Source organism: Equus asinus, chromosome 4 (assembly GCF_041296235.1).
Source record: "Equus asinus isolate D_3611 breed Donkey chromosome 4, EquAss-T2T_v2, whole genome shotgun sequence".
In the NCBI taxonomy this organism is placed as follows: domain Eukaryota; kingdom Metazoa; phylum Chordata; class Mammalia; order Perissodactyla; family Equidae; genus Equus; species Equus asinus.
Genome location: NC_091793.1, coordinates 22994122 through 23017489, shown reverse-complemented (window position 1 = coordinate 23017489; position 23368 = coordinate 22994122). Strand labels below are relative to the sequence as shown.

The 23368-nt window shown below is 51.5% G+C and overlaps 1 protein-coding gene across 10 annotated transcripts in view; it reads right to left on the bottom strand.

Moving 5' to 3' along the window:
- The window catches only part of PLA2G6 (phospholipase A2 group VI), a 55726-nt gene extending 33659 nt beyond the window's left edge, over positions 1–22067 (bottom strand). For 2 of the 10 annotated variants that reach the window (XM_014851274.3, XM_070506888.1), the window contains exons 1-2: positions 21947–22067; positions 12591–12844 (exon numbers count right to left, since the gene is read on the bottom strand). In XM_014851274.3, coding sequence (XP_014706760.1) covers positions 12591–12799 — 209 coding nt within the window. In that variant the 5' untranslated portion in view covers positions 12800–12844; positions 21947–22067. Of the gene's footprint in view, positions 1–12590; positions 12978–21193; positions 21307–21946 lie in introns of those variants that run through there. The other 8 variants (XM_014851269.3, XM_070506887.1, XM_070506889.1 and 5 more) reach the window with 7 other exon arrangements.
- Between the last annotated feature and the right edge of the window lie 1301 nt (positions 22068–23368).

Sequence of the window (23368 nt, the reverse complement as noted above, 5' to 3'; positions counted from 1 at the left end):
TAAGAGCAAGCCACAGGTACATGGACCCTTACAGGGACTGCAGCTCAGCCTCAAATAATTTCAGTTCCAGAAACTGGACTGAGGTATCCTCACTGAGAGCGTTCCCAGGTACCTGGGAGAAGCAAATACAAAGGAAACATCAAGCTAAGCTTCAAATTATTTCTACAAGCATGTTTGCAAATCCAAGGTCAAGCACACAATCCAAACTCACCAGGCACACAAGGAGGTAAGATCATATGAAAGAAAACTAACAGAAACAACATACAACAGAAACAGATCTACAAGTGGGGGGCTGCAAATATTGAAGTTATCTGACATAAACTTTAACTGTGATAATACTAAAGGGGATAAAATAGAAGATTTAGGGGCCAGCCCCGTGGCCAAGTGGTTAAGTTCATGCACTCCGCTTCAGCGGCCCAGGGTTTCGCCGGTTCGGATTCTGCCTGCGGACATGGCATCAGGCCATGCTGAGGCGGCATCCCACATGCCACAAGTAGAAGGACCCACAACTAAGAATATACAAATATGTACTGGGGGGGTTTTGGGGGAAAAAAAGGGAAGAAATAAAATCTTTAAAAAAAGATTTAGAATTTTGGCAAAGAATTTTAAACTATAAAAGAAGACAAACAGGGGTCGGCTTGTGGCGTAGTGGTTAAGTTTGGCGCATTTCACTTTGGTGGCCCAGGTTCATGGGTTTGGATCCCAAGCGCAGTCCTACACCACCTGTCAGCCATGTTGTGACAGCAACCCACATATAAAGTGGGGGAAGATTGGCACAGATGTTAGCTCAGGGCTAATCTCCCTCAAGCATAAAAAGAGGAAGATTGGTAACCGATGTTAGCTCAGGGTTAATCTTCCTTGGGGAAAAAAAAAAAGAAACAAATGGAAATTACGGAATTAAACAATACAACTCCCAAAGTTAGGAACTCCATGGCTAGGTACAGTAGCAGACTGGATACTGCTGAAGAGAAAACCAGTGAACAGAAAGGTCTGAAAAGAGCAAACCGAAGAAAGCATGGAAGGACAAAGAATGGAGAGTATAGGAAAGTAGATAAGAGACATGGAATATATAATGAAAAAGCTAACATACATATAAGTGGAGGCACAAAAAACAGAATAGGAAAAGAACTGGACAGAAGCCATATTTGAAGAGTTAATGTCTCTGAACTTTCCAAAATTGATGAAAAACATTATTCTACTGATTTAAAATACCTATGAGCCCTCCCCCTCAAAAGAAAAATAAGTAGAAATCCACACTTAGAGACCCTGTGGAAGTTTTAAAACACGGCCCTCAAATTCTCTGACATTCCTCCCACTGAGCAGTGGGAATCTGTTTCTTTACCCTATAATCTGGCTCTGTAACTGCTTTACATAGAATATGGCAGAAGCAATGCTATGCAAGTTTCTGGACTAAGGCCTTAAGAGACTGGAAGCTTCTATCTCTTTTCTCTTGGGACCCACCATCATGCCATGGGGAAGCTGAAGCAACCCATGGAGATGACTCAGCTGTGGACCCTTAGCCCTGGATGAACAGCCAACAGCCAGCACCAACTTGCCACTTATGAGTAAATCATCCTACAAGTGGATTCTGCAGACAAGCCACCCCAGGTAATGTCATGTAAAGTAGTATTGAGGCTTTCCTACTGAGCTCTGCTCAAATTGCAGATTTGTGGGCTAAATAAGCCCACAAATGTGTTTTAAGCCACTAAGTTTGGTCGTTTGTTACATAGCAATAACTGAGAATGACACATATTGGTCAACATATTATAAAACAGCAATAACTGACACATGTGCCATACTACAACTCTTGAAAACAAAATGCAAAGAGAATATATTAAAGATAGCGAGGGAAAAAAGCTATCTTCAAAGGGTAGTCGTTAGACCGACAGCTGGCTTCTCAACAATGGAAGCCAGAGGGTCAGCCTGGTAGCATAGTAGTTAAGCTGCCACACTCCACTTTGGTGGCCCAGGGTCCACAGGCTCAGATCCCGGGCGCAGACCTAGCACTGCTCATCAAGCCATGCTGTGGCAGCATCCCACATATAAAAAACAAAGGAAGATTGGCACAGATATTAGCCCAGGGACAGTCTTCCTCAAGCAAAAAGAGGAAGATTGGCAACAAATGTTAGCTCAGGGCCAATCTTCCTCACAAAAAGAAAAAAGAAAAAAAAACAATGGAAGCCAGAGATAACGGAATGATATCCTTAAAGAGCGAAAAGAAAATAAATGCCAATGAGAATTCTATACCCAGCATACTTCCCTTCAAGTATGAAGTTAAAATTAAAACATTTCATTAGTCACACAAACAAAAAAACAAAGGAGAAAGAGAGAGAGAGCCTTTGTCACTAGCAGACCTAAACAACAGGAAATATAAAACGATTTTTTCAGGTAGAAGGAACCTGATTCCAGATTGATGGTCAAATACGCAGGAAAAAAAATGAAGCCCCATGAAAATGGTAAATAGGTATGTGAATCTAAATAGATATTGACAGTACAATATCTTCTTGGGTTTAAAATAAAAATGTTACTAAAAAACAACACACGGCATAGAAGCCTGGAGGGGGATAAACAAAGTTAAAGGGTTCTAAGACCCTTCCATTGTTCTGGAAGAGGCTAAAGTACCAATTATCCTTCAGTAAAGCCAAGGATGTGTGTTACAATCTCTAGGTTGTATCGAGAACTGTGAGGGGTTTCAGATTTTACCCTACTTGCAAACTAACAAGTTGGCCTGACACAGTTTCATGGATGCTGGCCGAAGACACAAGATTCCTGGATCAAAGACAAAGGGCAATTTATTACTCACAGCAAGAGCAGTAGCCAGAGAATCAGCATTTGTGCCAATTCCCTGGGAGCCAGTTCCCAAAGGATGACATGAAGAGGGTCAGGTGACACCTGCTCGTGTTGCATTCAAACAGAGAAACCCTGAGTGAAGGGAATTTGAGTCTTTTATATTGTCAATAAGCAAATCTATCTAAGCTCTGCTCTGGAGGAAGACAGTATCTTTATTATACGGGAGAGCAAGCAAACCTATCTTCTGCTCTAGAGGGAGACCCTAGCTCTACCTTCCAAAGCTGTATATTATACAAACATCCTTGTAAAGATAGCCTGGAACAAAAGTAGTCAGTGTCTCTGCTCGCAAGATGTACGGAAACATGAGAGACCCGTGGAGAACTGTCTCCCAACAGTTATCACGAAAAGATAATAGCAGAGTAAATAACTTCCAAGCTAAGAGAGAGGAGGAAAAAACGGAATGATAAGCAAACACTCAATAATGAATTGCAAAAGCATGCTAAGTGAAAAAAAAGTCAGACTCATAAGAATACATGTTGTATAATTAAAAGGCAAGACTACAGTGATAGAAAGCAGAGCAGCGTTTGCCAGGGCTGCGGGGGGTGCAGAGGACCCACTGTGAAGGTGTGGGAGGAAGTTTGGGGGTGACAGAAATGTCCTAGATCTTGACTGTGCAACGGTTACATGGGTGTGCACCTTCACCAAAACTCATCAAATGATACACTTGGTAAATTTTAATTTTCCATAAGTTGTATTTCAATAAAGCTAACTAAAGTGAAACAAAAAATAAAAATAAATGCAAAGAAGACAAGAAAGAAAGGAATAAAGAAAATAAAGCAAGTGGAACAAAAAAAAGAAAGCAAACAGCAAGATGGCAGATTTAAACCCAAATATATCAGAATTACATTAAATATAAACAGACTAAATGTTCCAAATAAACATAAGGAATAACAGACAGGCTAATAGAAGAAAAAGACAACTATATACTCTTTCCAAGATTAAAGATATAAGGAAGTATATTACACAAATACTAATGAAAAGAAAGTTGGTGAAGCTATATTAATATTAGACAAAGTAGAATTTAAGGCAAAAAGCATTACCAGAAAAAAGAGGGATAAATCATAATGATAAGTTTCAATTCACTAGGAAAATATGATAATTATAAATTAATATGTACCTAATAATAAAGCTCCAAAATAAAAAAGTCGAACTTGACATAATTAAGAGAACTAGATAAATCCACAATCACATGAGATATTTTAATATCCTCCACTAGTGACTTACACAACAATCAGACCGAAAGAAAATCCCTATTGGATACAGAATAATTAGTAAATTTGACCCAACAGCCATATACAAAACACCATTCCTGGGGCTGGCCTGGTGGCATAGGGGTTAAGTTTGCGCGCTCGGCTTCAGCAGCCTGGGGTTCAGAGGTTCAGATGCTGGGTACGGACCTAGCACCACTTGTCAGGCCATGCTGTGGCAGCATCCCACATAAAATAGAGGAAGACTGACACAGACGTTAGCTCAGCGACAATCTTCCTCAAGCAAAAAGAGGAAGATTGGCAGTGGACGTTAGCTCAGGGCCAATATTCCTCAGCAAAAAATAAAGAAAGAAAGAAATAAAAGAGTTGACCAGAACAAATGAAAAAATAAAAACAAAAAACTAATAAATGCGTTTAGCAAGGTTGCTGAATACAACACGAATATACAAAAATCAATTCCATGACTATATACATAAACAAACAGAAAACTAAATTTTAATAAATATTTATTAAATGTAATAACATCAAAAAATTCAAACGCTAGGAATAAATCTAACAAAATATGTCTAAAACTTCTGTGCAGGGTCCGCCCAGCAGTGCAGCGGTTAAGCACTCACGTTCCACTTCGGTGGCCCGGGCTTCGCTGGTTCGGATGCCGGGTGTGGACATGGCACCGCTTGGCAAGCCATGCTGTGGAAGGCGTCCCACATAAAACAGAGGAAGATGGGCACGGATGTTAGCTCAGGGCCAGTCTTCCTCAGCAAGGAGAGGAGGATTGGCAGCAGATGTTAGCTCAGGGCTAATCTTCCTCAAATAAATAAATAAATAAATAATAAAATAAAACTCCTCTGCAAAAAACTACAAAGCATTATTGAGAGAAATTAAAGAAAATCTCAAGAAACGGGAGGATCTTCTAGGTTCGTAGACTGAAGACTAAATAATACAAAGTTGTCAATTTTCACCAAACTGAGTCAATGCAATCCCAATCAAAATCTCAAGACCAAAGGTTTAATTTTTTGTTTGCTTGCTTGCTCACTTGTTTTATGTATGGCTCTTTTTTCTGGTCAAAATGCAAAGAGCTAAGAATAGTCAAAGTGATCTTGAAGAACAAGGTGCAAAACTCGTTCTACCAGATATCGAGATCTACTATAAAGTTACACGAATTAAGACAGCATAGTATTGGTGCAAGAAAAGAAAAATAGAACAGCGACTAGAAACGCATCTATTCATAGAGGGACACCTGATTTATGACCAAAGTGGCCTTCTAGAGCAGTGGGAAAAAACGTTTTTTTTTTTTGTTTGAGGAAGATTAGCCCTGATCTAGCATCTGTTGCCAATCCTTCTCTTTTTGCTAAGAAAGACTGGCCCTGAGCTAACATCCGTGCCCATCTTCTTCCACCTTATATGTAGGACGTCTGCCACAGCACGGCTTGCTAAGCAGTGCCAGGTCCACACCCGGGATCCGAACCAGGGAACCTCGGGCCGCTGAAGCAGAACGTGTGCACTTAACCGCTGCACCACCAGGCCGGCCCCATCGACAGTTTTTTAAAACCGGCGACACCAAGTATCAGAGGATGTGAAGTAAGAAGAAACCTCATTTGCTCCGGGTAGGAAAACACGTGGGCACGACCCGCTAAAGCTGAGGATCCGTAGGGCTTGACCCAGCAATTCTGCTCCTAGACAGATGCCTAACAGAAATGCAGGCAGATACGCACCATGAAAACTAGATGCAACCTAGTTCCCATCAACACTAGAATGAATGAATAAAGTTGCGACGTGGTTGCCCAGTGGAACGCCACTGCACTGAAAACGAGTGGCACAGCTGCACACGAAAACGTGCAAACCTCACAGACAAAATAACGAGCAAAGCAGCCGGACACAACGGCAATTACCATAAAAGTCAAGTTGCTCGTTACGTTTCCTCGGGGGAAGGGGACAAAAAGGAGGGCTTCCGGGCTGCTGCAGAGTCCCATTCTTGACAGGACGGTGGCTGCAGAGGTATCTGCGAGAAAGCACGAAGCTGTGCTTTCCCATGTGGGTATTACACGTCACTATCTTTGAAAAGTTTAAAGAGAACAGGAGGACAGGAATTGAAGATCGCTGAATATAGGCAGTGCCTGAGGGTCAAGTGGAGGCAAGAAAGAGACTATTTTTAAAAAGAAAAAACCCCAGCACATTTGTACAGGAATGGAAAATATCTAGCAAAGAGGGGAAATTATGGAGCAAAGAGGAAAGAACTGCTGAAACGACGCCCTGAAGAGGATGAGAGATGGTGGGGACCTGGAGGGAGAACGGCCCCAGCAACTCACGTCGTGATTTGAGAGTGCAGCCCGGCGGCGTGGAGGGCTCTTCCTCCAGCCACGGCGGAGAACTGGGATTAACTGGTGCCAGGGTTTCCCCAAGCAAATGTGATGGAGAGAGGGAGCAAGAGGAGGGCAGAGAGTGTGTGCAAGCGTGTAATCACACCAATGGGCCATGGCATTCACGCTGGGGAAGAAGTGAAGTCCAGGAAAGGGAGGGGGACTGGGAAGGTGGGAGGACCAGCCCCGTCTGCAGGGGTAGAGGAACTGGGCATCCAGAGGACGAGAGAGGAGGAGCTGGACAGACAGGAAGCAGAGAGGGGAAAGCGGTGGGTGCTTGAAACTCGTATTTAAGGAAGAGCTGCTGTTACTGGTGATGACAAGGTCCAGGGAACGGCCACGTGGACCAGGAGGGGTCAGGCACCAAAAGCCCTGGGTGTGAGAAGGGGAACCCCATGAGTATTACCATCACCAAGAGTCAAGACAGGAGTAGTGATGGCAATGGGGAGCTCTGAGCCAGGGCGCCTATCTCTGAGGATGTGAGGAGCGCCCCAGGGTCGCAGATGCCTGCCACCAGCAGAGAGAGTGGGTGGTAGCATAGGATGATGTAAGCCTGAAGCTTGAGGGGCAAGGAGGACCCCGTCCCACCTCCAGGCCCAGTGGGAGACAGACAGGGAGAGGAACTCTGGAGAGGCCTGCAGGGGAAGAGTGTCCTCAGGGCAGAGCGCGGTTTGGGTTAGAGCAAGGAGGTGACCCCGCAGAGAGAAGGCTGAGGATCTAGAGGACTCATGGGGCTGTGTCTCTCTCTTCTAGAACTGAGCCCCCAGAGTAAAGCCACCTGGCGTCAGCTCTGGGGAGCCTCAGCCTTGGTAGGAGTGGCCTGTGGATAAGCCTCAGGGGCCTGTGAACCTCGTGAAATTGTGTGCAAACATGTGGATGTGCATTTGGGGGAGGAGAGGGTCCCCTGGACTCTCCAGTGGGTCCTGGACCAAAAATAATAGCCAAGTGCCATTAGGTTAGAGGAGTTCTCACTCTCCAGTTTCAAAGCCAAGCACAAGCCCTTCCTCACTGCTTCTCCAAAGTGCTCCTCTGTCCATCCGTTGGTCCGTCCCTCCGTCTGCCCCTCCATGCCTTTGGGTGTGATGTCCCCGCCCCCTGCAGCGTCCTCCCTCTCATGCCTTCTCCTGCTGCAATCTTCCTCACCTTTTAGGGTCCATCTCCAACCCAAGCACCCCAGAGAAGCCTCTGCGATTCCTCCTGTCAAGCACACTTTTACCTCAGTGCCACGGATTCATTCGTCCAGGCCACAGATCTCTACCGCACACCTCCTGAGGACCTGGCCATCCCCAGCAGGAGAAACGACTCAGACCTGGGCGCTGTCCCTTAGGAGCTCTGTGGTCTAGTGGGGGAGGCAGATATGCAGACACGTGGCCATCCAAGGCGAGAGGCGCTGGGGAAGCACGGACAGTGCTGAGGGAGAACCGGGCTGAGGACAGGCTCAGGCATGGGCCCCAGGGAGGTGGGTCAAGCAGGGGGACAGCACTCTTAGCAGAGGGACGAGAGAGGGCAAAGACAGCAGTGGAGTGGGGTGAGGTCTGTCTCAGAACCTAAGAGCTTTATACGAGCCCGTTACAACACTTATCCCACCAGAGGCCGGGTTCAGAGCCACCTTTGTGGCCACTGCCTCAGCTCCATGAGGGCAGAGACCTGCCGCATCCAGCTCTGCTCGGTGAAGATGGGCTGTGCGCTGCACAAATGGGTGAACAAGCAAGTCACAGGTATGTGGCCAGGACACAGGCCACCCAGCCCATCTGAGGTTTCCTGACGAGCAGTTTCACGGCACAGTCCCACTGCAGAAGTGCAGAGGGCCTCAAAGGCAGACCTCTTTCGAGAAGCAAAGACCACATGTCGCACACGCTCTGATCCTTCTTCCCAGGATTCCTGGGATGCGCAGCCCGCTTCTGCTGAGATACCAGTGAGGAGCTGCAGGGTTCGTCAAACATCATATGCCACGAGGAAATGTCAACAGTAAATGATTAATCGGCATCAGGAACAGAAGTATGGACGTTACCACAAGGTACACAGCAATGCTCCCAGTGACCACTCCAGGGCTCACCCCAGAAGGGCCAGGGCCCTGGACCATATGTCAAGGGGGACGCAGGATGGGCCCAGGCAAGCTGAGCCCGCCCATCTGGCCACCCCGCAAGGCGGCCCTGGTGCAGGAGGAGGAGGAGGCAGATTCCGGAGCCAGAATGCCTGGGTCTGAACCCAGCTCTGCTACTGACCAGCTGTGTGACCCTCGGCAAGTGACTTAAATTCTCTGAGCTGTGTTTCCTCCTCTGTGAGATGGGGTCAATAACACCCCCACCTGCTGGGACTGCTGTGAGGATAAAAGGACTTAACATGGAGACCTCAGTGCCTCACACGTGGTATGCACTAACAGGACGCAGACGTCACTGGTGCTGTTGATGCCATCGGCATCAGCCGGGTCCCACTCTCCACCCAGCAGGGATGCTGTGGGCCTCCCAGGCCTTAGGCAATAAAACCTGAGGATTGAGAAGATGCTGATTCCCTCCCTGACCTGAAGCTACGCCTGCCAGATGACAGCAGCCACAAACAACAGGAACACCTGTACCTGGAGCCTGAGGCTGGAAGCAGGACTGTGACAGCCACCTCTAACACACTTAACTACTTTGGGGATAGTCCAAAGCCCTCTAGCAAATAAAGGAGAAGACATTAAGCAAGTCTACTGTACCGAGTCTTCTCTCTACAAACTGCAGGGTGTTCAGAGCAGTGGGGTGACCCCTGCAGTGAGCACCCCTGTGAGGACCCCTGGGCCCTGGCACAGCGCCCCGCCCCCGCCCACTGCAGCCCTCACTCTGGGTCACACCCTAGGCCTTGCTTGGCATTACCATTTCTGCAACTCCTCATAACCTCATCTCCAGCATCCTACCCTCCAACCTCCACTCCTGCTTCTCAGCTCACTCCCTCGACGGCCCAGAATCCCAGTCTCCCAGCCCCCTGGGACAGAGAGCCTGGCACACAGGGGCCCTCAGTAAATACTGTTAAAGCTGAAGCAATACGTCATTCATCTCACAAACCTGATATGTGCCAGGCACCCTACTGGGTGCGGGGGAATCACAGGAGGTGAACGAGGCAGACCCAGCCCCCACCCTCAGGGGTTATGGTCTACCAGGATGGCGTTCTACTGGGCACAGGGATGCGGTGCTTTGGGGACACACAGCAGAAGCATCTGCTCCTGCCTGAAGGCCAGGAAGGCAGACAGAAGCGAGGCCAGCAAAGAAGGGGAAAGTGTTCTAGGCTGAGGTAAGAGTCAGGGCAAAGGCCAGGAGCACAGGGTGGCAAGAGCCAAGACCAGAGGGAGAGGCGAGGCCCCATGAGGGGCCCTTTTAGGCCACGAGAAGCACCTGATCTGTTAAGGAAATAGGAAGCCCTTGAGGAGTTAAACAGGAGAGAGCAATCAGATTTGCCCTCCGGAAAGATCATTCTGATAGCACCTTGGACCAGGAGGGGAAGAGAGCAAGACGGCAGGCGGGGCCACGGGCTGGGAGGCAGGTGCAGTAGGAGTCCACGGGCTGCCCACCATGGGCTGGGGAGAGCTGGCGGCAAAATGGAGAGTAAGAGGATCCCTGATTTTGGGTTGACACATGGCCGGGATACAAACTACGCCTCCCAGCCTCCTGTGCAGTTAGTTGTGGCCATGTGACTAAGTCCTGGCCAATGGGATTTAGGTGGAAGGCACGTGTGCAACTTCTGAGAAGTGTCCCTAAAAAGAAGGAAAGTGTCCTTCTTACCCTGCCCTTCCACCACCCTGCTGGCTAAAGTGGTGGATGTGATGGCTGGATCTGGTGTGGCCACCTGGGACCACATGGAGACCTAGAGAATGGAGGTCGCACATGCTGGAGCAACAAGACGGAAGGAGCCTGGGCCCCTAAGGACTTCGAGGAGCAGAGCAGCCACACCAGCCCTACCTGCTGCAGCTGCCACTTAGGAGAGAGTTAAAATTCTATCCTGTTTAACAACTATTACGTTGGGCTTTCTATCACTCACACTGAACCTAAGCATAGTTAATAGAGAAGAAGAAGCAGACCCAAGATACACTTGTGACCTGGATCTGGGGGTGAGGGAGCCCGAGGACTCAAGATCACTCCCGGGTTTCTGGATTGTGCAACCACGTACACGGATGGTGATGCCATTTGCTGAAACGCAAATGCTGAAGGGGTGAGGGAGGGCAGACAGCAGGTTGGAGAGAAAAAGAAAAAGCCTCCAGAGGCAAGTGAGGGACGTCAGGAACTCTGAGAGGAGACCTGTGTTTAGCTCGAAGCCCCACCCAGTAATGCTCCTTATTTGGTCTAAATACACGAAAACACACAGCGGCACAGAAAGAGAAATGGATTAGGAACCAGAAGACACAGATTCCGTTTCTTCACTCCTTCCTGTGCTAGCCGGGATGGATCACTTCTCACCCTCGAGCCTCGGTTTTCTCATCCATCCCCATAAGATGCCACACTGCCCTCCGTACCTCAACGGGCCGTTGGAGGATGTGCTAACGGACCACATGCGAAAGCCTGTAAACTACAAAGTGCCACCCAATCAAGGGTACAATAGTGCAGGTGTAGTTAATAAACTGCTGGCAGAGGGTTTAACCCCCTGGGATGGAAGTCTGCCTGCAGTAGGGCTCAAGCTCACTGAGACGAATCGGGAATCCTGTCAAAGGATAACTGCAAGTGACTCAGAGATGATGTGCACGTGGAGGGTGGTGAAGCCCCCAGGGCAGGGCACCTCAAACCTAAGGACAAATGGCCCTCCCCGGAGTAGACCCACAGCCTGGCCAGCTGCGCAGTCCAAACAGCAGCCCTCAGCTGCAGGCCTGTGCAGGGCTTCTGGCGCTGCAGGTGGAAGCCCACCCCATCCTGACCAAGGCCAGGCGGAGGGCCAGCCGCTCAGGTCTGTCTGCGCCCAGAGTCTGGACTAGTCCTGTGTGTCAAAACTGTACCTCACCTGGCCATGGAGTTGTGTTCTTTGCCCAACTGCCCACTGTAGGCACCTCTGCCTCAGTTTCCTTTTGGAGCCAGGCCCTAAATTCTCCCAAGTGGCTGGGGCCCTGATCCCTGCCTTGCTCTTCTCCTGGTGGCTGGACCCTGACTGCCAGCTCACAGCTTTCTGAGACTCCTGCTGCCACGCCTCCTCCATCAGAATGAACCCTGGAGGTTCCCTCCAGCCCCGCCTCTCCCCAGAGCCCTGGACGCACCCGGGATGCAGCCAGAGCCAGCTGCCTGCAGGTTCCCCTCCATGCCTCTCAGGTCTGCAACAACCTTATCCACTTTGTTCTGCCAGACACACTCCTACTCTTTCTCCAGGCACGGAGCAGCCCATCAGGAAGCCATCACCTCCTGGTGTCCCCACTGTTCCTCACATGGTATTATAACGCCTGGTTGGCAGGTGGCCTCTCCCCAAGGACTGCACATTCCTTGAAGGCACAGAGCATGTTCTGTCATCTCACAGCCCAGCTGGGGCTAGCCCAGGGCTGGGGCTCCGGAAACACTGGAGGTGCTCGAGGCATGTTGAATGGATGGAGGACAGGAAAAGCCAGCTGGACAGATGAGTGGAGGATGGGCTCTCAGTACTAACCCAAGTCAACACAGTCCGCCAAGCTCCTCTGGACCCTGCCTTTGGGGTCCTTGGCCACTCCCATCCCCTTTTCTTAGCCAGCCCTGCAGCTGGCTCAGTACCCTCAGCGCTGTCCTGGCTTCCTACTCTTTCCTCTAGCCCATGGGAGATCCAGCATGCCCTGGGGAGTGACAGCTGTCCACCCCTTACAGGCTTTCCTGACCAAACCTTGGCCACCCCCTACCAAGACCATCTTGCCTTTAAAGATCAGGGCTACTGGTGACCCCTGGGCCTTACCTGACCTGACCCTTCTCAGCACACGTGTCCTTCCTCCCCACTCCACCTGCGTGAGCCAAGCCTTGAGGCAGGACACAGCCCAGTCTTCCATCCCCACACCCTGCCTGCTGCAGGGCCCCGATGGGCAGAAGGTGCGGGGTCTAGGAAGCTCCTCCCTCCATTCTGGAAGCAGTCCCCCTCCGCCACCCCTCTCCAGACCCCTCACATGTAGACCCAAAGAAGCTGCTTCTCCAAGGCACCTCCAGTGTGATTTCTGGGAGGAGTCGAAGGAAAGAAGTGTGTGTCACAGCTGACCATTACCCACCGGAATCCACTCTTCGAGTTCCTGGGGTTGACCAGGACGCAGTCCCAGGTGCGGTGCAAAGTGTTCTGGAACAGAATCAGCTGCCCTTCCTCCCGGACCCGGTTGCTCGAGGAGTAGTCGGCCACAGCCACCTCCTTCACCCGGAATGGGTTTGAGAACAAGTTGCTGACGCTATTGAGGGTATTAACCAGGCGGCCGAAAAACTGCATCTTCCGCGGGGCAGGTGCGGAGGCCCCACCGCCTTCCCCCTCAGTCTGGAAGAAAACGGGGTCTCTGGTCAGCTGTGCCCGGTCTCCCATGCCCACCTCACCAGGTGCAGCGGGTTCCTGCACAGACACCCAGATGGCACCCCACCGGCGCTGTTCCCGATTCTGGGCCTGGAGGGACCTGCAAAGGAGGAGAAAGAAAGAGAAACAGCACTGAGCGGGGGGCAAGAAGGTCTGGTGGGAAGTCACAGAGCTGCCACCGTGCAAAGGTGACCAGAAGTGTCCTGCTCCCTGACCCAGTTTTCCCCAGAAACTCAGTTTCCTCATCTGGAGTGCGGAGCCGCACTGATCAAAGGAGAGACAGCTGTGAACGCCCATGACTGGCGATCCCGCCTCGGGCTGACGGGGTGGGGGGGGGGCCCGCTGCTCACCACAAATACAGAGTCGACTTTCTGGAACTCAGAGAGCTTGGCGCGGGTCATTTCAATTCCACCAACAAAACCAGAGTCCCCTATCTACCAGATACTGCAAGGGGACCAGGATCGTCTTGCTCTCCATCAAGGGGACAGGGGGTCTGTGAGCATCTGTCTAAAACCTTTGGTGCCTGCCACCACTGGTTTCCCAGGGAGCTCTGAGAGAGCACAGCTCCTCGGAAAGGAGAGTGAATGCAGAGACTTAGAAACAGTGAACAAGTGTTTGGGAGGAAATTCTCCGTTTCATATTCACAGGGTCACGGTTTCTGCTGTGGAAATTGTCCCCAATTTGGATGACAGAAGTAGATGTCTCATTATTTCCTGGGTCCAAGAAAGCACACTGCCTTCCTAAGGCAGTGCCACCAAAGCCTGGTGACAATCAGCTGGAGGCCGCCCTTGCTTCTGTGCTAGGATTTCACTGCCAAGAGAGGGGGTCAGACACTGAGGACAGAGTGTACAGGCACCCAGGGGATAATGGACATCTGAGTGGACATTAGTTCACACCCTGGCCTACATGTTGAGGAGGGGATCAACTTTAGGGATAAATGGAAGAGCAACAGGCCTACAAAGAATCATCTAGAGAGGGAGTAGGGTCAACAATGACAATTACACCAAGAGACGATTACTGAGCACTAACGAGGCAGCAGGCCCCGAGCTAAGTGCTTCACGTGACCATCTCATTTAATCCTCACAAAACCGCATGAAGCAGAGGCACTGAGCACACAGCTCTGCAGCAAGACTGCATTCAAGTCCTGGGCTCACCAGTTACCGGCTGTGTGACCTTGGGCAAGTTACTTACCCTCTCTGTGTCTCAGTTACCTCATCTGTAACATGGGGACCGCAACAGTGCCCAACAATAGAAGCCAGCAGATAGCGAATGCTCAATAAACATTATTAGCCTCTTTACTTCAATCACTCCCCTTTTCCAGATAAGGAATCTGCGGCTCAGAGAACCATGACTGCAGAGCTTTGAAAATGCCCCAAAGCTTTGCAATGTCCTTCCTTTTAGGATTGGTAACAAGACGTGGTGGGAGCAGACCACGAGCCTCAGTTTCTCCCTTAAAATGAGGACAGTGCTCACCTCCCTTGCATTGTGAGGATTAAATGCGGATGATCTGAGGATGCTTGGACCTGCGTCAACTTCCTTCTTCCTTCTGCACTTGGGAACTTAAGGATGGAGGAGCTAGGGGCCTGCACCCCTTCCCCTAGCCAGGTGAGAGGGGGGGAACCCAAGGGAAGGCGTGGCAATTGGTCCCAGGAGAACCTCCCAAAACGGAAGACACGGTGCGTGCATCAACGTGCATTATAACAACTTTCATTTTGACACAGACACAGAAGCAGCTTCAATTTATCCAGCGTCAGAGGAATTGTAAATTTTCATACATTTACCCCAGAAACATCATGTGGTCATTAAAAGCTGTGACCGTGACAGTTCTAACAACTCAGGAAAAGCGTGTGGCATCCTGGTCCAGGCCTGCGGCAGGTGGAAGAGAAAGGACTGGAGCCCGGATGGGCCAGCTCTGCAGTCGGAGCGTCTTAAGAGCAGCTGCTGCCTCTTGTACACCTACCCGGAGCACAAAGCTTGGCCCAAGGAAAGCTTGTTAAGACACAATTTATGCAATTTAACTGAGTAAAAATTATGCGCAGAAAAAGAAAAAAGACTGATAGAAAATACAGCAAAATACTAAGGGTAGATGAGGGTATTGGGTTTATGTGGAATTTTTTTCTTTTCCCCATGTTCCAAGTGGTATGGAAAATGATTACATGTTTTAAAGAAAGCAGGAGTGTAGGCTGAGCCCCTGGGGGCTGCAGCTGGGGAGAGGAGAGGCCGCAGGGGGTGGCACTCCCAGGAAGCAGGGGAGTGGGCAGCAGCCAGCACCCACAAGCCCACCTGGGTTAGGGAGGAGAGTCACCCCGGGGTCCAGCCGGATGGAAGGAAGACACCCTGCCCCACAGGGGAGCCACCCTCCTCAGGGCCCCGGGACGGACAGCAGCGCGGCCAGGGACAGGACAGGCAGGCTCCCTTCCCACCTGCCAGGGTAGGTGTGAGGATGAAAGGACAGAGTGGAGGGAAAGTGTCCAGGACGCTGGCCCACTGCAGGCACACAAATAGTGACCACTGTTGTCACGAAGTGAAGAAAGGAAATTCAAGCCACCGGGCCACATCCTGGACAGGGAAAGCACCCGGAAGGCTCATGCCTCCTTTCTCTCCTCCTCCTGTCCCACACCCCTGCCCTCAGGCTCTATCCCGCACAGCTGCAGCTGTGGGAGGATGCGGGCCGCCGGGGGTAGGGCTGCGGGTCAGAGGTGGGCCCTCCCCACTCGCCTGCCCTGCATAGCCCCTCACCCCTCCCTCTCTCTCCCCCTCCCTTCTCACAGCTGCCTGCCCTCTGACCTCCCCACAGGGCTTTCAGGACTGACAACTGTTCTCTAGGGCTCCTGGCCTGGGCTCGCTCCCTGGATGTAGGTGACACCAGGGTCCCCCGATAGGGACCATACGCTCCTGGGCACCTTAGGCTGCTTCAGGCCACTCTCTCAAATGCCACAAGCAGTAAGACACAAACCCAAGAGCTTCTGCGGGGACAGAGACGGCAACAAGTCTGCCTATCCACTCCAGGTGTCAACTTGGTCTCCCCTCCAGTGAGGCTGGATATTTGGGGCCTGTTCTTATCCTTGCTCGCCCGTCCCCTGTCAAAGGCCCAGCCTGCCTGCTGGGTTCCTTCAGGGAAGACGTACAGTGTCCGCTGGGTGTGAGGCGCCCCTGGAGGAGGAGTGAGGCAGGAAGGACAAGCACTGTTGCCCCCATTTTAGAGATAAAGAAATTGAGGCCCAGAGAGGCCTCAGACTGTGGGTGTTCAAAGGGCAAATTAAAGTGGGACGTATTGATTTCCACCAAAGAAGAAAACAAACAAACAAAACCCCTTACTAGGATCAGAGGAGACTGGACCCGACACGCAGACTCTTTGGTGAGTTTCTAGAAGCGGCTAGTTGAGTCCATAAAATGAGTCTTCAGAGGGGGACCCAAGCCCAGCGCCTGTCTCAAAGAGTACACAGTCCCGTGGGGGGAAGAGACAGGAAAGGACAGCGGGAGGCGGTGGTGTTGAGCTGAACTCTGAAGTGGGGCCGGGGGAGAGAGGCCTTCCCAGCAGATGGAGCAGACAAGAACGGTGGGCAGGCGGGGGACAGGAGCCTGCGTGATCCACCTGGGACGAGTGTTTTCATGAGGACTGGGCAGCACAGAAAGGGGACTATGGTTACTGTTGTGACAACATGAACTCTGGCCACCATGGAGCCATCTGTCCAGCCTCTGCTATGCCAGCCATGCTCACAGCCACCCTGTGAAGTAGCTTCTTTACTGCTCATTTACAGACCAGAAAAGCTCTAGAAGTGCGGTGGAGGCTGGGGGAGCATGGGGGTCAGTTATGGAGGCGCTTAGGGAGAACTCAGTCCCCAAATACCTGGTTCCTCCTCAGCCACAAATTCCCTGAAGGACCTGAGGCAGGTCTCAGGCAAGAGAGGAAGTGCAAAGCCCTGGACCCTGGGCCCCGTCCTCTCTCCTGCTCTGGACGGTTCTCTCTTCCAGAGAGAGAGGGACCCCGGGCTTTCAAACATCCTGGTCTGTCCTACCCGGAAGGCACCCCCCTCCGCCCCCATTCCTGCCAAAGCCTCTGCTCGTCCTTCAAGGCCCAGCGGCCCCTGTGATGGCTCACAGCACCAGATCCACCCCTCCTGCGACACCTCCCTTCCAACTTGCACCCTTTCCAGACACACACCCAAGGGCAAGGGCCAGGTCCATCCTCCATCCCGCACCTGCTCCCTGCCTACCACAGGATGCAAACTGGACTTGCAGGATGCAAATCGGACTCGCTGCTTACTTACAGTGGCTCCCCGCCACCTCCCAGAGAAAGCTCATGCCCCAGAGCAGGGATGCCAGCGTCCATGTGCCCTGGCCCGGCCCACCCTTCCAGCCGACCTCCTGCACTGCCACTCCAGCCATGCTGCACCAGCGACACCCCTGGAGCATGCCACATCGTGCCTCAGTGTACCCCCGACTACACTGTCTTCCCCAGTTTCTCCACTTGCCTCAGAGCATACACTCAAGAAAGGCCCATTAGGCAAATGAATAAGCCCCTTCTTGTCCTTCAAGACTCGGTTCATGTGCCACCTCCTCCAAGAGTCACACCCTGGGCCTCCCCCGCTTGGCCCCAGGTATACGTGCTCCTTCCTCTGTACCCCACAGTGTCCGTGCGCCCCCCACCGGCGCCCCAGCCTGTGACGATGACAGTGGATCTGCTGGTGTGGGTTGCCCAGCCCCCACCTAGCATGCTCTTCCGCACTCACAGTGGGCATTTAATAAATGTTTGGGGAATTAACCAACTAGAAGCCCCCAGGGCCGGCACCTCTGAGACATCCCCTCCCTTCTCCCCTCAAGGGTGATAACAGATCGCACCCCCTGCCCCTGCCCACTCAGCTGCCCGGCAGGTCACATGATGGAAGTGTTCAGAGGCTCCTGTTCCCGCACCGGGGGAACCTTCATGGCATTGGGGGTGGCACCTGGCTTTGGTTTGGAAAGTTTGGCTTTAGATACCGCCCAGGTGCTCGAAGCTGAGTTCATTCACACTCCGAGCAGAGAAGCCTTCAAGTGCTCTGCATCCTTCCTGCCGAAGCCCGGCTGGAGGGGCAGGATGGCGGCTGGGAGGTACGTGACAGGAGCCCCAGCAGCCGGGCCAGGAAGCTGATCTCACGGGAATGGCCACATGAGGGATTCTGGGACACACGCACAACTGCTCTCGGAAGTCAGGCTTCAGGAGCCCTGGCTGCTTACAACAGGATGTCCCATGATTGGAACAATTGGCACAGGACAGTGACGCTCCGGTGCAACTGATGGCTCCCCCACCCACCGCCCTGGCAGGATGGGCTGAGAACATGGGGTCCGATCAGAGCACCGTGCTGACCACACAGACTTCCTTCCTGCAGCTCTTGCCACCTGCACCTCAGCACGTGAGGGTGTCACCACACACTGGCCTCCATCCTCCCACAAGGCCACCACGCTTTATGGTTGGCAAAGGCTTTTCACATCTGTTAGCTGCCTCGAAGCTCGAAAATGCCCATGAGATACGGACAGTGCGATCATTATCCCTGTTTGGCATATGGGGAAACTGAGGCCCAGAGAGAGGAAATGGGAAGTGTTGCCTGGCAGCTGGACTTGTGCCTTCTTCCTCAAACTCCTGACTAGCACCAGGGAGAGGGCCTGCACACAGTAGGCACTCAACTAGCGTGTGAGGAAAGACTGCATCTAAGTAGAGGTCAAGTCCAATGTCATTTCCATCTCCCAGCAGATCTGATCCCATCTGGACCTCCAAGGCCGCCTCCAAAACAAAACATCCCTCCAGACATTCACTCTACAGCTCATCCCAAACTCCTCCCTCAGCGAGTTAGGAACGAGGAAGGGCCCACTCCTGTCACCTCCTCCCCAACACCACCGCCGCATTCATCCAGCCCCTACCGCGCACCAGGCCCCTCGCCAAGTGTTTGAGGTACCCATCACATTTAATCCTCAAAACACGCGTACGAGAAGATAGAACACTACTTCTCCCATATCACACTCAGGAAACTGAGGCACAGGAGGGTCTATAACTTTCCAGGATCTGAAGCCAAATAGTTGGAATTCAGAGCACCGGCTCGTAATCCTCCAACTGGCTTCAGGAGAAAGCCTGAATGGAAAGTGGCTGAGCGAGGCTTGATTTTCAGTCTCCTGTACTTGAAAAGCTAAGGCCCTCATCTAAAAGGCACTGCCGTTCGCACGAGCCAGAGGCACACGCCCTTTCGAGAAAGGAAAAGGTGTCTCTTTCATTCCCTCCGCCTAGCTGGACTGCAGCTGGGGGCAGACCGCTCCGGAAGTGTTGCTGAGCTCCCAAGGACACTGGGAGACGCCAGGAACTTGACGAGATCTGTGGGCCGGTGGCTTGGTACAGGGTGGCTCATGTTATGATTCATTCTACAAATATTTATCAAGGACCTATTCTGCGGCTGGCATTGTTCCAACTGCTGAGAACAGATTAGTGAACAAAACAGACAAAACCTCTGCCCTCCGAGAACTCATATTTTAATACGAGAGGGGACAACAGAGAAGATAAACAGGCAAAACATATCCATAGGTTCTAGATGCTGATTAGGTGCTGAGGAGAAAGATAAACCAGAGAAGGGAGACAGGAAGTGTCCAGGTGGAAAGGGAAATTTCAGATAGGGTGAACATGGAAGTCCTCACCAAGAACTTGATCTTGAATACAGACTTAAAGGAAATGAGGGCAAAAGTTGTATGGATATCTAGGTGAAGAGTTTCCCAGGTAGAGGGAAGAGCAAGCGCCAAGGCCCTGGGGCTGGAGCATGCCTGGTGAATGCCAGGAACAGCAAGGACAACAATGAGGTCAGAGAGGTAACAGGGGGTCAGGCATGGATAGTGAGAGGGGAAGCCATGGCAGGGCTTGAAGCAAAGAGGCGACATTAACAGACCACTCTGCTGGATGCAGGGTGTAGAGAGGCATCAAGGAGAATCTCACAGCTTTGGCCTGAGCAACGGAAAGAAGAATACTGCCATTTCCTAAGGATGGGAAAGTGAGTGGGACGGAGAGATTTGGGAGGAGGGTGGGGGAAGGGATGAAGGAGGTACATAGCGAGAGCTTAATTCTAAATACTTTAAGTTTGAAATGCCTGAGATTGAGGTGCTGAGCAAGCAACTATATACGTGAGTCTGTCATTCAGAGGAAGGTCCGGACTGGACTGGACAGATAAATTCGGGAGTTGTCAGAGTAGAGACGGTACTTAAGCTATGAGCTGGATGAGATCACCAAAAAAAACGAGAATGGACAAAAAAAGAGGAGAGGCATTTAAGGCACAGACCTATTAAAATGTTCTCCCTGGAACCACCGAGTACGAAGTGAAGCCCATAACACAGGGTCTCCCCTTGGGTACAGCCCCTCACCCCCCTACACACACACCTGGTACGTATGTGCAGACACACACACACACACACACAGCATTTAAATTCCTCCTTCCTCTGTCTCTTAGTGATGTCACCGTGCTGAGTGAGAAGGAAATGCCCTTTGGGGGATACTGTCATCTAACGAGACAGTAACCGTGAAAAGGAGAAAAAGCGCCCTGGGCCCCGAGACAACAGTAATGACCCTTTCTCAGCAGGCAATGACACAGGCTGTGGTGTCACAAAGTACTGTGTTCAGATTCCAGCTCCAACTCACCAATCCTCGTAACCTCAGGCAACTCATTCCGCCCTCTCTTCCTTATGTTAAATGAGAATAACATTGGCTACATCAAGGGTAGTCCACAAGGCAGTAAACAGTCCGTTAGTGTTTGTTAAACAAATGAGGAAGGAAGGAACGGTAAGGATAACATATGACAGAGCCTGACTCACAGATGATCAATAAATACAAACAAATGCTCAAGGAAAGGCAATGGACCTTCTCCTTGTCTTTCCCTCCTTGATTTTTCATTCCATCCCTTTCGCTTTCCCACCTACGACACAGCAGCAAGACCACACCTTTGTACAGGACCACACTGGTTACAAAGGTTTGCCTTCCACATTTTCTCCCATTTTGAACCCCATGGCAGCCTTAGGAGGGGCAGGAAATACAATCACCCTGTCACAGATGAGGAAACTGAGACTTGGACCCAGCTCCAGGAACATTTTAAGGCAGAGACAATAACAAAAACACTGCACTCAGCCCAAGGGTGGGGCATCTGTGTTGCCAAACCAAACCTGCCCAACATCCTGCCTGGCGGGGAAGAGGGCAGGTGAGGGAAAGACCCACGTGCTAAGGGAAGGTATTTGTTTGGGGTCATGTGAATAGTCCATTAAAAAAACGGGCACAGATCCCTGAGCCCTGTGCCCTCCCTGTCCCACACTCACGGGCCTGCCCGTCCCAGTCACATGGCCACACGGGTCACACGCTCCCTGTCACCAGCTTCCAGGTCACCTGTGGGCGCAGGAGGTGGACACAGGATTGGGGGGTTGGCAGACTCTGGGGTAATGAGGCTGTGGGGAAGGAGGGAGCAGGCGCAGACGAAATCTGCACGCGCAGGAGAGACAATAAGCAGGGAGAAGCAGGGAGTCAGAAAAGGAGTTAGAAACAGTAAAATGGAGAACAGCGGAGACAAATGGAGAAACGCAGAAGGGAGACAGGCGACATGGGGGGTCGAGTGGGAATACAGAGGCAGAAAAGTCGGGAGCACTAAGAAAGGCACAGGAAGGAAGGTGGGGACAATCAATGCGGCCCAGAGTGAAAGCTGGGGGTACCAAGAGGCACTGAGAGATGGGGGAAACGACGAGGGGGGCCACCCAGGAAGCGAGGGATAGAGGGGAGACACACAGGGGAGGCTGGGGTACTGAGGAGGCCCCAGGGTCGAAGCTGAGGTCCCTGGGGCTACAAGTTCGACAGCACACAACAGCGGTCACGGGATGGGAGTTGGGGACACTGGGGGACCAAAGGGAGAAAACTAGGAGTACTCAGGGGTTACACACGGGGCCATGGAAGACATGCCTCAGAATCGGGAACACGGGATAGATCCCAACGAAGGGGCGGGTGGAGACCACAGCGCCTGGGGCGCGGAAGAGGTTTGGGAAGGGCCCCCCAGGCCCCGCCTCCCCTACGGCGTCACTCACCTCAGCCTACTCAGCACTTCTACTTCCTTCTACTTCCGCCAACAAACGGGCCCCGGGCCACGTGATGGCTCCCCCTCTCTCCGCCAATCACAGAAGCCCGAAGCCCAGGCCGCGGCGGCAGCCCCGCCCCCGCGCCGCGAGCCCTGCGCACGAGGAAGGCGGGGCGGGGCGCCGCCGTCTTTCACAACTGCCCAATAGAAGGGGCTCCCACGGCCGAGGGGGACTGGGCTTCGGGCTGGAGCCAATCCTCGGCGGCGGGGCGCAGCCATGTCGGTGCGGGGCGGAAAAGGGCCCGGTGACGGCTCGTTGGCAGACATGTTGATGCGGGGCAGGAGATACCCTTCTTCGCCCTCCGCCTCCTGAAATGGTCGAAGCCTGATGTCTGAACCTATTGTTAATGACGGCTCGTAAAGAGAAAATAAAACCAACGAAGACATAGGGTGTGACAAGAGGAACCTGCTTTGATTTTGCAGCGTACCCCCAAACTAGGGTTGCCGGATGTAGCAAATAAAATTACGAGTCGCCCAGGTTAACTTGAATTTCAGCTAAGCAGCCAATATTTAGTATACGTAAAAACCACTAAGTATTGTTAGGCTAAAAAATTATTCACTGTTATCTGGCAGCCCTACCCCAAGGCGATCTCAGGAAGTATGTTAGCACTTTCAGTAGAAAGTTGGGCAAATGACTTAGTCTCTGTGAGGTCCTCGTCTCAGACGCGGGCACAGTGACACCCTCCAGGGTTGTTGTGCCGACTGGAGATACATTGGTCCCCGTGCCTGCACGTAGTGGGGTTTCAATAAATGGCAGTTGTTATGATTAGTAATGCTGGGGATGAAGTACGCTGGAAAGAAGTGAGGAGACTGGGTTTTATTCGCAGATCTGCTTCTGACTGAGCAGATCAGGTCCCTCTCCAGCCCACTGGGCTTGGTTGGTCAACTTTTCTTCCGCTTTTCTTCCCCAATCCTAGATCTAGATAAATTCTCCAAACTACTCTCTGTCCAGGTGGGAAGTGTAATTGCTGTTGTTAATTACTGTGAAAAGGAGCGATTTCTCCTCAGTCTGTCCAAAGATATGAGTTCCCAGACTGGGGGCAGCCAATGCAACTGGAGCAAGGTTTAGTTAAGAACCTAGATAGGTTAATAAAACTCACCATAGTAACTAATTTTTGTACAGAGCTTTACCAGTTACAAAGTAACTTGACTTCACATCTGTTACCTCGAGATTGTGGTTACTCGTTTGCATTTTACAGGTGAGGAAACTGCCCTTAACCTAAGATTAAAATTTTGCTCAAGAGAATGAGATGAAGACTCAGAATTCTCACTGAAAGTATCTTGCCCTCCACACCCCAAACATGTGCAGTTAGGGCGATGGTTATCAGGGATCTTGCAAAAGGCCAGGCGTTCCACCCACTACTGAGCAATC